We start from the raw sequence: 14,493 nt of genomic DNA on the forward strand, positions 1-14,493 counted from the left end.
TTTTCTTACAGGCTCATTTGGACTACAATACTATTAAATTAAAGTTTATTTGTCCTACTAACCGTTACTTAGAACACATGTTTAATATTAACTGCATTAACTTATTTTTCAACACACGTAGTAATGATTTATAACTTTGAAACAATACTGTATCACTCCGTATATTTACAAGGATTCCTGATACAAATAGTCAGTATATATATGAAATCAACGTGGTGAAATATAAAGGTATTTTTACCAACATGGAACCATAAAACTTATCTGTGACAATATTTCCCGAATTTTTTTAAAATTTTTGTTTATAAATATATAAACAAAAATTAAAAATTTTTTTTTCTGTTGCAAAAATAGTTAGAAAACTGTATATATATATATATACCCTATATATTAAAACCCTATATATATAGAGAGTATTTTTTATTATAAGTAAGGTAACCAGATGGTTCGGATTTCGGTTGTTAGTCCTGCATTGAACACTGTCCCGGAAAGTGTTCTGCATTTGGTCATGTAACATTTTCAACATGTTCAAGTTGTCAAGAGCACAAGGTTGTCGTTTTATTTTACTACTAGTAGCCTGGGACGCCCCGTAGTAGGCGTTCTAGCAGCAACGGTGTCATTCCGTGGTATAATTAATAAATTCATATCAATAATTTAATAATAAATTCCTATTGCAATAATATACTGAATTTATTATTAATTTAAATAATATCTAGGGGCGCCCCTAGTGGCCGTTATAGGCACCCACACGTCGCGAGACGGTACCCACAGGTCGCCTGCGCGCGACGTATTGAGTGAAAGCGCGGTGCATGCCTCTCATCACACCGCTCCTCCATTTTCTGTCTCTTTCGTTCAGTCTTTTGTGTTCGTCGATTACAAGCGTTGTTAAATAAGTGTTTTGATTTCAAGTGTGTTGTATTTAATCTACGCATCGTAAAATGGATAGCTTTATTCAAATAAATAGAAAACGTGTCGAAGACTCAGGAAAGAGTACAAAGAAAATTGCAAAAAAACGAAAAAAGTACAGAAAATATGATGACCAATATTTAGATTTTGAATTTACCTACGCTAGCGAAGAAAATGTCGAATTACCCCAATGTGTTGTTTGTCATAAGGTGCTGGTTGCCGAAAGTATGCTTCCTAATAAATTGATACGTCATTTAGAAACAACTCACAGTAATTTACAAGGAAAACCGCGAGATTTTTTTTTTCTAAGAAATTTGCGAGAACTGAAAAATCAGTCGACATCCCTGTTTTCCAGAGCTTCTATCTCCTCCAAAGCACTGCTCGCTTCTTACAAGATCGCTCACCGTATTGCCAAATGCAAAAAACTCGCACACGATTGCTGAAGATCTTATTTTACCTGCAGCAATTGATATGGTATCAGTGATGATTGGAGAATCGGCGGCTGAAGAAATAAAAAATATTCCTCTTTCTAACAATACGATTAGTCGTCGCATACCTGACATAGCTGAAGACATTAATGAGCAAATCCTGAAAAAACTTTCTGGTTTATTTGCCATTCTACGGGATGAAGCGTCAGACAGTAATAATGACGTAAATTAATATGTTACGTGCGATACATGGAAGAAACAAATGTATGTGAGGATTGTTATTTTGCAAAAAAATGACTGATACCGGGAAGACTAGTAGTTTGTTTGCGATCATAGATTCATACATAGAAGAAAATAATATTCAATGGAAGAACTGTGTTGGTGTGTGTACGGATGGAGGTCGCGCGATGTCAGGGCAGTATGGAGGACTTCAAGCTCTCATTAAAACCAAGGCTCCAAATGCACAATGGACACATTGCGTCATACATAGGGAGGCACTGGCTACAAAAAATATTTCACATGAATTAAATCTTGTGATGGATATAATTATTAAAGTGGTAAACTTTATCAAAACAGGAGAACGTGATGGCGAGATTTTTCCAAAAGCTTTGTGAAAATTTGGGTGCCGAGCATACATCTTTACTTTATTACTGTAACTTTCGTTGGTTGTCGAGAAATAACGTACTCTCTCGTATATACGAATTAAAAATGAGTTGTACACGTATTTATTAATTGAATCGCATCGTGACGCAGAAAACTATAAAGATGCTGACTTCTTAATAAACTGGCGTATCTTTGCGACATATTTGAGAAATTAAATGTCCTTAATAAATCGCTGCAGGGAAACGAAATCGCATATACTGCAACTGGCTGATAAAATTGCAGCGTTTAAAATGAAGTTATTGTTGTGGAAAACGAAAATAGAAAAGGAGCAAGGGAATACTGGCTGTTTTCTTGTTTTAAATGGCTTTCAGCAAGAAAAATCTATTCAAATTCTGGAGCCAAGTTTGAAATTGATATTTATCCAACACTTATCAACATTAAGCACCCATTTTGATACATACAGTATTTTCCAAAGAATCTAGATTAATACGATTGGATTAGAGACTCATTCCAATCGACCCCACCCTTTCAACAGCCGATGAAGAACAGCTGTTAGAACTATCTTGTGATACGAGCCTAAAACTACGATTCGATAAAGAAAAACTATTAGAATTTTGGAGCAATATATCCCAAGAATATCCTACTATAAATACTACAGCTTTGAAGGTTATTTTACCGTTTTTTACGTCGTACTTGTGTCAAACTGGCTTTTCTGCAGTTGCAGTAATCAAGTCGAAATACAGGTCAAAATAAATTTAGAAAAAGAAATGAGAGCAGCCATTTCAAAACTTCAGCCCCGATTTGAGAAGTTATGCTCAGAAAAGCAAGCTCATCTTTCTCATTAATTGTACAGTTTTGTTTTGTAATAAATAATAATTATTAAGATTCTATATTCTTTGGAGTTTTCTTTAAATAATAAAGTAATTTTAATCTCTGCTAGAGCTACACGCCGGTGTCTTCTTTTAGAAGGGCGTCGCAAATAAGCTACAGCCTGTAAAGGGAGTCGCAGTATAAAAAAGATTGGGAATCACTGCTATAAAGAGTTAGTTTTAAGTTTAATTATTCATTTATGTATTTATATATTTTTCTATTAAATTATTTATTAATGAATTAGTTATTATTATTATATATATGTATGTCGAAAGTCCACCCCATTTTTATCTCCCACAACACAAAAGCGTCCCGTATTTCAACCTAACATAGCTGGTCACTTTAATCTTAAGACAATGAAATAACTTATTTGGATCTCATTATTTTGGTAAAATGGTATAGACAAAAGTTATAGGGTTTCGAAAAGCCGATCAATTGGAGACCTTGGATGTGACCTTGACCTTGACTATCAAGATCATTTGAGGGTGAAGTCTTTTTTTTCCAATTAAAACATATTTTTGACCCTGGCAATGGAAACTGTAACGAACACTTGGTACATGTTCTTCTTCGAGTGGCCAGTTGTTCGAAGCTATTGTTCATCAGATTATGACTGAACGCTCCTAAGGTAGAAGCCTCTGACTGTAGTTGTTTCGATAGTAATCCTGCTCAGTACGAGAGGAACCTCAAATTCAGACACATTGTTACTTGGTCACTTGTTGCTAGGACGTAGGCGGTGCGAAGCAAGAAATACGAACGAATAAAACAAAATAGATTTGAACCTTGGTGTACGGACTCTCGAGTGTCGACCATCCTGAACTTGTGCCCGGCAAAGATTTCCGTTATTCGTAATATACGCCATTGCTCTTTTTTAAGTATTAAAGCCGGAGAGGCTGCACAATCTATATAAACCGATAGATAGTTTAGAAAGTTCGTTAACCAGTGTTAAGACTGAAGAAAATAAGCGAAATGCATTTGGATAAATTAAAATCAAATGGAATATCGATCCCATTGAATTTTAATTTTAAATTTTAAATTATTCATTAAGCATTTTTAATTCCTCTTAAATTTTAGGTTAGTTTTATAAAATATTGTTTACTGTTTACAACAGAACTCTTGTTGTATATATGTAAAAAATTACAAAAATAATAATAATAATTTACTTTAAGATTAAAATGATTTTATTAGAGTAAATTCCATTGGTAAACACGTACAATTTTGAGTTTAGAAAATATTTTTATCAGATTGAAAATAAATTAAATTTCTGCAGCAGAGATAATTATATCGAAAACTTTTTCTCTTTGTAAATTTTGCGGGAAAGAGCCAAATTTAATAATTGTAATTAATGTAAAGATTTGCCAATCTCCGGGTTTTTATCTGCACTTGCTGAAAAAACTTTTTGATCACCTGCCGGATCTTGCTTTTGTTTTGCTTCATTGCTTTGTTTGTTTTTAGCCCCCTGACCTTTTATATCTTCCTCATTCTTACTTTTTTTCAAAATTCTGAAGCATTCTTCTTCAGGTTTATTTTGTGATTTTAATTCTTTAAAATTTTCGAAAACTGTTCCCAATTTTTCAAATATCGCAAACATTTCCTGTAAAAAGAAATTTTATACATAAATTAACTAAACTTTACAGTTGTATATATAATTTGACAGTAAACACGAAAATTCTATGAAAGTGGATTAATGATAAAAGGAAATGCAACGCATGGATGATCAACAATTCGGTGCATCGATGAAGAAAAAGTTAACTGTTGGACACAGAAGAAATCTCAGAAAAGTGACACAAAAGTAGTTCGAGAACATTTTAATATTCAGTGAAATCGAGACTGGTGATAGTAATATAAAGAATAGTACTCAGTAATAATTAGAAGTATCAATATAACTTTTCAGTATTGAAGAAAGAATAAAATGAATATTTCAATACTTACACAGAAAGTGGAATCATAGAGAATAATGCTGTGATCTACATTAAAAGGTTCTGAGCGTGTTATTCCGTACTCTTCGTACTTAAACGATCCATCCGAACCAGAACCAGTTTTGTTTGGATGCCATTGCTTAATGTGTTCTCGTAACTCTCTTTCCGACTTTAACAACATGCCGCAATATGTGCATTTGTAAACCTCATCATCAAACACGCCCATCAAATTTTTTTCGTACTTAAACGATCCATCCGAACCAGCACCAGTTTTGTTTGGATGCCATTCCTTAATGTGTTCTCGTAACTCTCTTTCCGACTTTAACAACATGCCGCAATATGTGCATTTGTAAACCTCATCATCAAACACGCCCATCAAATTTTTTTCGTACTTAAACGATCCATCCGAACCAGCACCAGTTTTGTTTGGATGCCATTCCTTAATGTGTTCTCGTAACTCTCTTTCCGACTTTAACAACATGCCGCAATATGTGCATTTGTAAACCTCATCATCAAACACGCCCATCAAATTTTTTTCGTACTTAAACGATCCAACCGAACCAGCACCAGTTTTGTTTGGATGCCATTCCTTAATGTGTTCTCGTAACTCTCTTTCCGACTTTAACAACATGCCGCAATATGTGCATTTGTAAACCTCATCATCAAACACGCCCATCAAAGTCTTTTCATACTTAAACAATCCATCCGATTCAACACCGTTATTTTGGCCTGAATGTTCTTTATTAATGTGATCCTGTAACTCTAATTCAGATTTAAACATCCTGCCGCAATATTGGCATCTGTAACGCTCATTGTCAAACACGTCCATCAAAAACTCTTTGTATTCTTTATACTTAAATGAAACACTTGAACCAGCACTTTTACTTTGACGTGTCTGTTCGTTATTAATGTGCTGTTGTAACGCAGATGCCGTAATTAACATCTTGCCGCAGTATTCGCGTCTGTAAGGCTTCTCCTTCAAATAACTAAACTCAAAAACGTGCATTTTCTTTATGAGATTGGATCCACAACGTAAAACTTCACTGTGATATAAATTATTATTCTCTTATTACTCCGATACTCTCTCCCGCGTCTAGATGGATCGTTTGCGAATATGCGACTGAATTGTTGACTTCAACAATTGCACAATTGATTTATTGTTTTTCTGTAAAAATTAGAATTGAATTGTTACATGTTTTTTGTATTTTAAGTATTTTTTGTTTACCTTGTATATGAAATTTTGTAAGTGTCTGTAATTTATACATATGGGAAGAACTATGACACTTGAAATATTAAATGTTGTAAAAATCAAAGGATAAACTTGGACATATAACTATAATTAAATGTATTTTCACTTCTTTTTTTTTCTTTTTTTTTCTTTCGAAGACACAATGTAGTGACGTAAACTTAAACACTGGGCGAATTTTTCATCCTTTTTATTCGGTTGGAACGCTTTTTATTACATAACGCGTTTCGGGCTGATGCCCCTCTTCAGCCAACTTCCAAATCCTGGTGGTGAGAGTTTGTATACCATTAAAAGCTGGTCCGTACCTCATTCGGTAGTTTAGACAAATGTAATAGTCCAAGGGTACGAATCTGAGATTCGTCTACCGGTGTGTTGCCTAACGCTGATCTTGTACTCCTCCACCTCAACTGCGGAGTACGATCTGTTTCTAATTTGCATATGTCTGGTTCTAATTTGCATACAAATTAGAAACAGATCGTATTCCGCAGTTGAGGTGGAGGAGTACGAGATCAGCGTTAGGCAACACACCGGTAGACGAATCTCAGATTCGTACCCTTGGACTATTACATTTGTCTAAACTACCGAATGAGGTACGGACCAGCTTTTAATGGTATACAAACTCTCACCACCAGGATTTGGAAGTTGGCTGAAGAGGGGGATCGGCCCGAAACGCGTTATGTAATAAAAAGCGTTCCAACCGAATAAAAAAAATGAAAAATTCGCCCAGTGTTTAAGTTTACGTCACTACATTGTGTCTTCGAAAGAAAAGAAAAGAAAAGAAAATACAAAACACGGTTTCCTCAAGATAGTATTTTTACTTTTCTGGCTGTTAGATAAAAAAGAACGAAAGTGTGGCGATTGGTGAAAGAATTATCCCCCCAAATTAATTATATTTTTGGAATCAGGGCACCTTGAAACGCCGAGAAATAGAAACAAATTTTGTGTGTTTGTGTAACACAGTTTGGTTTACTGTCTTCGAATCTTAATAAGTTCTGACTTTTTCGTCCAAAATATCTTAAAACTTGCAGGAATATTCGAGTATTAGAGCGATTGTTGCTGCTAAATTTTGGTGGTAAAAAGGCTACGGAGTGTGGAAATAACGAAGGTCGTGCGTGTCTGCAGTTGGTTCAGACTTAATGTCTATTTTACTTATTACTAGCATTTACAATTTTTATGAAATTCATCCCTATCCTGAAAATTAAGCTTTTTTCATTTTAAAGTAGTAAAAAATATAAAATTTTAAAAAATAGAATCTAACATATTACACTACGAAATGTTGCCGGGAAAGTTAAGCAACGCGTTGCTGGATTTTTAAACTACTTGACAACGTAATATGTTTTTCAAAGCTACTAAAATTAAAACAGTTAATTTTGGTAAATTGTATAAATCCATATCCTATGGTTCATTCTGTGCAGCCTCAGGAAGAAGAGAAGATTGTAATTTTTATTACACAAAAATACACCTTTCTATAGTGTATTTTACATTGTTTAAATGTAATTTGTCAGAATTTCCTGTTGTGTAATCTACGTCCGTGTCTTCTTTTATCTGTTTTTATTGTCACGACTAGATGCATAGATGGACTTCTGGGCAATTCTAATATTATCTTTATTCGGAATATCCTATAGGCCGATACCCGCTTCGGGTACAAGCCCCTCTTCCGTCGTTTACATAATAAAAGATAACATGAATTTCTCATATTACAAAACGTTTGTGTTGTAATAAATTACAACGTTCCATGACTTACAAGATTTCTTGTAGGTTGTGTAAACGTGTATACATTATGAAAAAAAAATACAATTTCTTGTAAGACTATACATTTACTTGAGTCTTTCTCCTTTAGTCCCTTCACACGCTATTCAGAGGCAATAACAAGTCATACGATGGAACTTGACCTTTTGTTAAAGGCTACTTGTCCACCATCCAATGTAAAACAGTTATAGAGTCCTCTAGCGGTAGCATACGTATTCATTAAAATAATAATTACATTTAAAAATTTGCCGGGACGAATTCACAATTAAGAAAAAAAAAATTTTCAAATGTCATTATTATTTTAATACGTATGCTACCGCTAGAAGACTCTATAACTGTTTTACATTGGAAGGTGGACAAGTAGCCTCCAATAAAAGGTCAAGTTTTACCGTATGACTTGTTATTGCCTCTGAATAGAGTGTGAAGGGACTGAAGGAGAAAGACTCAAGTAAATGTATAGTCTTACAAGAAATTGTATTTTTTTTCTTAATTGTGAATTCGTCCAGGCAAATTTTTAAGTGTATACATTATGTTTACAATTACAGTACTTATTTACAGTTATATTGTGTTAATGTTAAAATACTTTTAAAGTTTAAAATTTATTCACAGTTAAAAGTACTACTATAGTTAAAGTTTCTTGACTTAACACCTAACATGTACACATACTTTTGACAAGTTTCTGTTTAATCTCGTTGGCATATTTGAATCTCTTTAAAAACATTTATACGATAAATTTTTCTTTGTAATTGTTATTACTAATATTATTACTATTGCTGTTGATAATATTAGTAACTTTATCATAATAATTTTGCCCACCAGTGGCCGAGAGGTTTTGTTGCTAAACACTGGAAGTTCGGTCGCGTGTTCGCGCCGCGCTCGGACGGGCTGGCCACGTGGAGTTTTCCTGGTTTTCTCCAAATTTGTAATACCTGAATAGGGGGCAGTTTTTTTTACAAGACCTCCCGGAAGGCATTTCCCTCGCGTAACATTGCGCTTCAGAGAAGGCAACTGGGAACCACTCTGGATGTAATTTCCCACAGTCGCATTATTTTGCTCATTACTAACTATCTATTAACATACGCAAGGTGTTGTGCAATTTTTAATAAGTTCCAGCAGGTTTTATTTTTACTTTAAGGTCTTTATTTATTTCTTCGGAGAAGCCTTTGATATAAGGGAAAGCTATACATTTCATGTCTGTGCTCTTGTTATTTCGTTCGATTTGCTGATTCTTATTGTTGAATTACTGTAACTGTTTAATTGAAATTTAGCTTTTAGTTTTTTGATATATTTATTTCTATTTTGTGTTGTTCTTGTTCCCTTTATGATTTTTTTATATTCCATACTGAATATGTTTCTTTTATTGATTGTGGACTATTTGAATTGTAATTTATGTCTTTTTGAATTCCGCTTGGTTTTTTATATGGGTTATATTCTACCTTTTCTATTCTTCGTTTTACCAATATGTTAAGGTAGTTTATTTCTGTGTTGGTTTCTTTTTCTATCGTAAATTAAATTTCATTATTTAGTTTATTTATCCTGTGTTCTATTCTTTCTATTCTTACTATTGTTCGGTCGTATAAAATAATTATGTCGTCTACGTATCTTGTGTAAAATTTTATGCTTGTGATATTATTGATTTCTTGGTATATGCATATCATGACAAGCTCTGCCAATAATTATTTCATCACTAAATGAAAATTCTGTACACAAAAAGCAGGAACTAGCATGGGATCAGTTATAGGTCTAAAATTGACAGAGCTTGTCATGATATACATAAATTGTTGCTAAAGTTTATATACTATATTAACATATTTAATTATCATAATTGACAATTTAATTGACAATTGGTTAATTCTCTCAATTGTAATCAGAATGTTGCTTGGAACCGATTACGTAGTTCACACAATAACAGGTTTTCAAAATATATAAATCTACAGAAAATGTAGATGTTTCTTTGTATTTGTAAAGTTTCAAATACATTATTTCTCGACTGCAATAAAAAAGAAAGTGTTAAAGAGTTGAGAGATTTGCTACATGTAAGAACAAAACCAATAAATTAGAACTATTGTAAAGTGCCTTAAGACTTGTTTCTGACAAGTATTTTGACATAATACGTATAAAGCGAACTAATTTTAGAAACTTTTCGACTGATAAATAATTTAGCTTCGTTTCAATTTAAATTATAAAAATATAATCAACTAGTATTTTTCCTTTAAACTGAAATTATAAGACGAAGGGATTCATAGTCGTATTTATTGCATTTTTCTTCTTGGATTTCTACGCGCTAGAAAGTTTGATGTAGAAAGTTTCCTTCATTTACTTACGAATTATTATAACACGAGAGTGATCTATCCGCAGTACTTCAAGAATTTTCTTCCTTCCAAGTTGGAGCATCTTTTGAACATGGATATGTTGCAAATGTTATCAAAACCTGACCAGGAGGAATGATATATTTTCGTATTTCGATTCGATAAGTGAAAATTTAATTTTATTTATTTAGAATACAAGAGAAATATTGTTAGAATTACATTATTAGTAAGTACCGAATTCAATTAAATCACGTAGAACGGAGACTTGTAAAGGTTCCAGTCTTTTACTTTTTATATAATTTTTGAATTTTAAGCATATACTTATAAAAAATATAAGCATGTACGTTTCTTTCTTTTTCCACTTTTGACTACTAGGAATGTGGATTGTGAAGACCTTCATAGGTTTGTCTAGGCCCACAATAAAATGGGTGGTGGTGAAGCCCGTTTTTTCCGGGATAGACCACTCTATAAAAATACCGTTTATCCTGTGTCTACTAGAAAATTAAGCTGTCACATTAATCTACTAACTGGGGCAATTTGGATCGAATTCGAAAAAAAAACTGACTTCGTGCGTGTTATATTTCTTTTTATGCATCTTTTATTAAATTTTCATCGAACTCAAGAAAAGAAATCGTTTGTGTTGTAGGCGAAGGAGAATTAATTTTGTCACATTTCTACCATTTATCATCAAAAGTTGTCTATTCGTTAGTAATGCTTATAGCAGTGAGTAGCTTCTTATCGCATAACGTAACCTTAAGATTCTCTAACAACCAATAAATCTTATTGTCAGATGATTCAAAAATATACATATATGATAGAACATACTTCCTTATACCATTTTATTTATTAATTAATTATCGTATTACCATTCTGAAGTATATACAGTGGCAACAATACTAAATAATAAAATTTTATCGTATGGTAATAGGACGAATGCTATTAACTATGTGAAATCTAGTACATGTTTGTACATTTAATTTTCTTACATACTTATAGTTATTTTGGGCCTACTACTCCGAACATTTTATATCTGTACTTGACGTCCACCTATCAAGCTCCGTTCTTCAGATTGAGGAAAAGCAGACACACTGTGCGAATTTATACGTTTACAATTTTTCAAATTAGGTAAATAATAATCTTCACCAAATACCTATACAGGAAATTAAAGTATAGTAAATTATAATGTAAAACTCATACTTTCGGATAGAGAATAACAATAAAACTTTAGTGTTTTCGTAATACAATATACTAACTTTTAAAAAGATAAAAGCTAGACAGATTATAAAAATATATTTCTGTAATTTTCATGAAAATTTTCTGTTGTTTAGTGGAGATAAAGTTTTGAGTAAAATGTGGTACTATTTAGGGTTCCCTTTTAAATTACAAAAAGCTTGTTGTGCTAACTGTTCACGAGAAATCTCAACAGTCCATCAATTTCTGTCGTCCCTCAATTGTGACTTTCTCTTAATTTTTAAGACATTACAAATCAAACCTATGAACCCCACTAGTAATAACACGTCTGATATAAATTATATACAGTACTTGCTTTATATAATATGTACACACAACTTTAGCAGATGGAAGAAATGTAGATTGTTGAATAAGACAGAAGTTGGCTTTACAACAATAACTTTTCAAAAACTTTTAGTTTTTTTAATTATCTCTATTTATAAAATATAAATATATAGGCTATTATATATCACATATAATAAAATTAAAACAAATACTAAAAAAATTATTTAAATAATATGTATATTTATTTTTTAAAATAGAAAGAATCCTATACTCTTCAATAGAAGGCAGTACATTATGTGACCCTAAAATATAATATTGAAAGCTCTTTTGCCTGTTTTCCTTCCACTTATATCTGATGAACTCAGAAGGAAAACAAGTAATTGCAATTTTCTCATTAACCTAAAAATATATATCATTTTCTTGTATAAAATTTTATACTTTACTGGGTAATTTTGTTAAAATGTTTAATCGTTGTTCACATAGTTTTAAGTACTTAGTAACATTCAAGCTTTTCAAACTTTTAAAAACATAATTGCATATAGATGTTGTTTTGTATCATTCAATTAAACGATACTTTCGATTTGATAATATAGACTTTATTATTGAGAAATCCATATAAACCGATGTAGAGTTTAAAAAGTGTCGTTAACCAGTCATAAGACAGAAGAAAATAGGCGAAATGCATTTGGATAAATTAAAATCAAATGTAATACCGACCCCATTGAACTTAAAATTTAAATCATTCATTAAACAGTTTTAATTCCTGTTTAATTTTAGATTATTTTATAAAACATTGTTTGCTGTTTACAACAGAACTTTTCTTATAGATATGTAGAAAATTATAAAAAAGAAATCATTTGCATTAATATTGAAATGATTTTTATTAGAGTAAATTTCGTTGATAAACATGCACAATTTTGAATGTAGAAAATGTTTTCATCACATTAAAATTAAGTTAAATTTATGAAGCTGAGATAATTATATGCAATGCCTTTCGCTTTGTAAATTTTGTCGGAAATAAGCCAAATTTAATAATTACAATTAATTTGTAGATTTGCCAATCTCTGGGTTTTTATCTGCACTTGCTGGAAAAATTTTTTGATGACCTGCCGGATCTTGCTTTTGTTCTGCTTCATTGCTTCGTTTGTTTTTAGGGCCTTTATATTTTATCTCTTCCTCTTTTTTTAATTTTTTCAAAATTATGAAGCATTCTTCTGCGGTTTTATTTTCTGATTTTAATTCTACCGATTTTTCGAGAACTTTTCCCAATGTTTCAAATATCTCAAACATTTCCTGTAAAAAAAATGTATACATAAATTAACTAAACTTTACAGTTGTATATATAATTTGACAGTAAACACGAAAATTCTATGAAAGTAGATTAATGATAAAAGGAAATGCAACGCATGGATGATCTACAATTCGGTGCATCGAAGGAAAGAAAGTTAACTGTTGGACACAGAAGAAAACTCAGAAAAGTGACACAAAAGTAGTATTCGAGAATTTTTTAATATTCAGCGAAATCGAGACTGGTGATACTAATATAAAGAATATTACTCAGTACTAATTAGAAGTATCAATATAACTTTTCAGTATTGAAGAAAGAATAAAATGAATATTTCAACACGTACACAGAATGTGGAATCATAGAGAATAATGCTGTGATCTACATTAAAAGGTTCTGAGCGTGTTATTCCGTACTCTTCGTACTTAAACGATCCATCCGAACCAGAACCAGTTTTGTTTGGATGCCATTGCTTAATGTGTTCTCGTAACTCTGTTTCCGACTTTAACAACATGCCGCAATATGTGCATTTGTAAACCTCATCATCAAACACGCCCATCAAATTCTTTTCGTACTTAAATGATCTGTCCGAACCAGCACCGTTACTTTGGCCCGAATGTTCTTTCTTAATGTGATCTTGTAACTCTAATTCAGATTTAAACATTCTGCCGCAATATTGGCATCTGTTACGTTCATTATCAAACACGTCCATCAAAAACTCCTTGTACTCTTCATCCTTAAATGAAACACTTGAACCAGCAGTGTTACTTTGGCCCGAATGTTCTTTATTAATGTGATTTTGTAACTCTAATTCAGATTTAAACATCCTGCCGCAATATTGGCATCTGTTACGCTCATTATCAAACACGCCCATGAAATTCTTTACGTACTTAAATGATACATCTGAACTAGCACCGTTACTTTGGCTTGAATGTTCATTCTTAATGTGATCCTGTAACTCTAATTCAGATTTAAACATTTTGCCGCAATATTGGCATCTGTTACGCTCATTGTGAAACAAGTCCATCAAAAACTCTTCGTACTTTTTATACTTAAATGAAACACTTGGACCAGCACTGTTACTTCGACGTGTATGTTCTTTATTAATGTGCTGTTGTAACGCTGATTGCGTATTAAACGTTCTTCCGCAATATTCGCATCTGTAAGACACACCCTTCAAATTTCTAAACTCAAAAACGTGCATTTTCTTTATGAGATTGGATCCACAACGTAAAACTTCACTCTGATATAAATTATTATTCTCTAATGATTCCGATACTATTTCCCGCGTCTAGATGGATCGTTTGCGAATATGCGACTGAATTGTTGACTCTAACAATTGCACAATTGAATTATTGTTTTACTTAAAAAATGAGGATTAAATTGTTAACCGTTTATTGTATTTAAAGTATTTTTTTATCTTGTATGTGATATTTTGTAAGTTTCGGTAATTTTTATATTTAGGGAAAATAATGACACTTGAAATATTAAATGTTGTAAAATATCACAGGATAAACTTAGACATATGATTATAAATCAATTTATTCTTACTTTTCTGGCTGTTACATATAAGGGAGGGTAAGTGTGACGATTGGTGAAAAAATGATCCCCGAAAATCATTATATTTTTGTAATCAGAGCAACTTGAAAAGCCGAGAAATAGAAACAAA

The 14,493-nt window shown here is 32.1% G+C and overlaps 3 protein-coding genes across 3 annotated transcripts; 1 reads left to right on the plus strand and 2 right to left on the minus strand.

Annotated features, from left to right (window-relative positions):
• Window positions 1-935: 935 nt before the first annotated feature.
• Window positions 936-1,563, plus strand: LOC136987951 (zinc finger BED domain-containing protein 5-like). Its single transcript, XM_067285719.1, has 2 exons — window positions 936-1,173; window positions 1,259-1,563. Exons 1-2 carry the CDS (start codon window positions 936-938, stop codon window positions 1,561-1,563), a joined length of 543 nt encoding a protein of 180 aa, XP_067141820.1.
• A 2,580-nt stretch (window positions 1,564-4,143) lies between these two features.
• LOC136987952 (zinc finger protein 57-like) lies at window positions 4,144-5,726 on the minus strand. Its single transcript, XM_067285720.1, has 2 exons — window positions 4,734-5,726; window positions 4,144-4,395 (listed from the first exon to the last, which is right to left on the minus strand). The coding sequence occupies exons 1-2, from the start codon at window positions 5,724-5,726 to the stop codon at window positions 4,144-4,146; spliced, it is 1,245 nt and encodes a 414-aa protein (XP_067141821.1).
• Window positions 5,727-13,128: 7,402 nt separating this feature from the next.
• LOC136987954 (zinc finger protein 57-like) lies at window positions 13,129-14,028 on the minus strand. Its single transcript, XM_067285721.1, has one exon. It carries the CDS (start codon window positions 14,026-14,028, stop codon window positions 13,129-13,131), a length of 900 nt encoding a protein of 299 aa, XP_067141822.1.
• Window positions 14,029-14,493: the final 465 nt, after the last annotated feature.

Source organism: Centruroides vittatus, unplaced genomic scaffold (genome assembly GCF_030686945.1).
Source record: "Centruroides vittatus isolate TY-2023 unplaced genomic scaffold, ASM3068694v2 scaffold_2931, whole genome shotgun sequence".
Classification (NCBI taxonomy): Eukaryota; Metazoa; Arthropoda; class Arachnida; order Scorpiones; family Buthidae; genus Centruroides; species Centruroides vittatus.

Excerpts from the sequence above, each read along its gene's own strand:
- LOC136987952 (XM_067285720.1), bottom strand. The coding sequence starts at position 5,726 with ATGCACGTTTTTGAGTTTAGTTATTTGAAGGAGAAGCCTTACAGACGC. Across the intron at positions 4,396-4,733 it reads TCTATGATTCCACTTTCTGT|GAAATGTTTGCGATATTTGA; the intron begins GTAAGTATTGAA and ends TTCTTTTTACAG.
- LOC136987954 (XM_067285721.1), bottom strand. The coding sequence starts at position 14,028 with ATGCACGTTTTTGAGTTTAGAAATTTGAAGGGTGTGTCTTACAGATGC.
- LOC136987951 (XM_067285719.1), top strand. The coding sequence starts at position 936 with ATGGATAGCTTTATTCAAATAAATAGAAAACGTGTCGAAGACTCAGGA. Across the intron at positions 1,174-1,258 it reads TCATTTAGAAACAACTCACA|AGCTTCTATCTCCTCCAAAG; the intron begins GTAATTTACAAG and ends CCTGTTTTCCAG.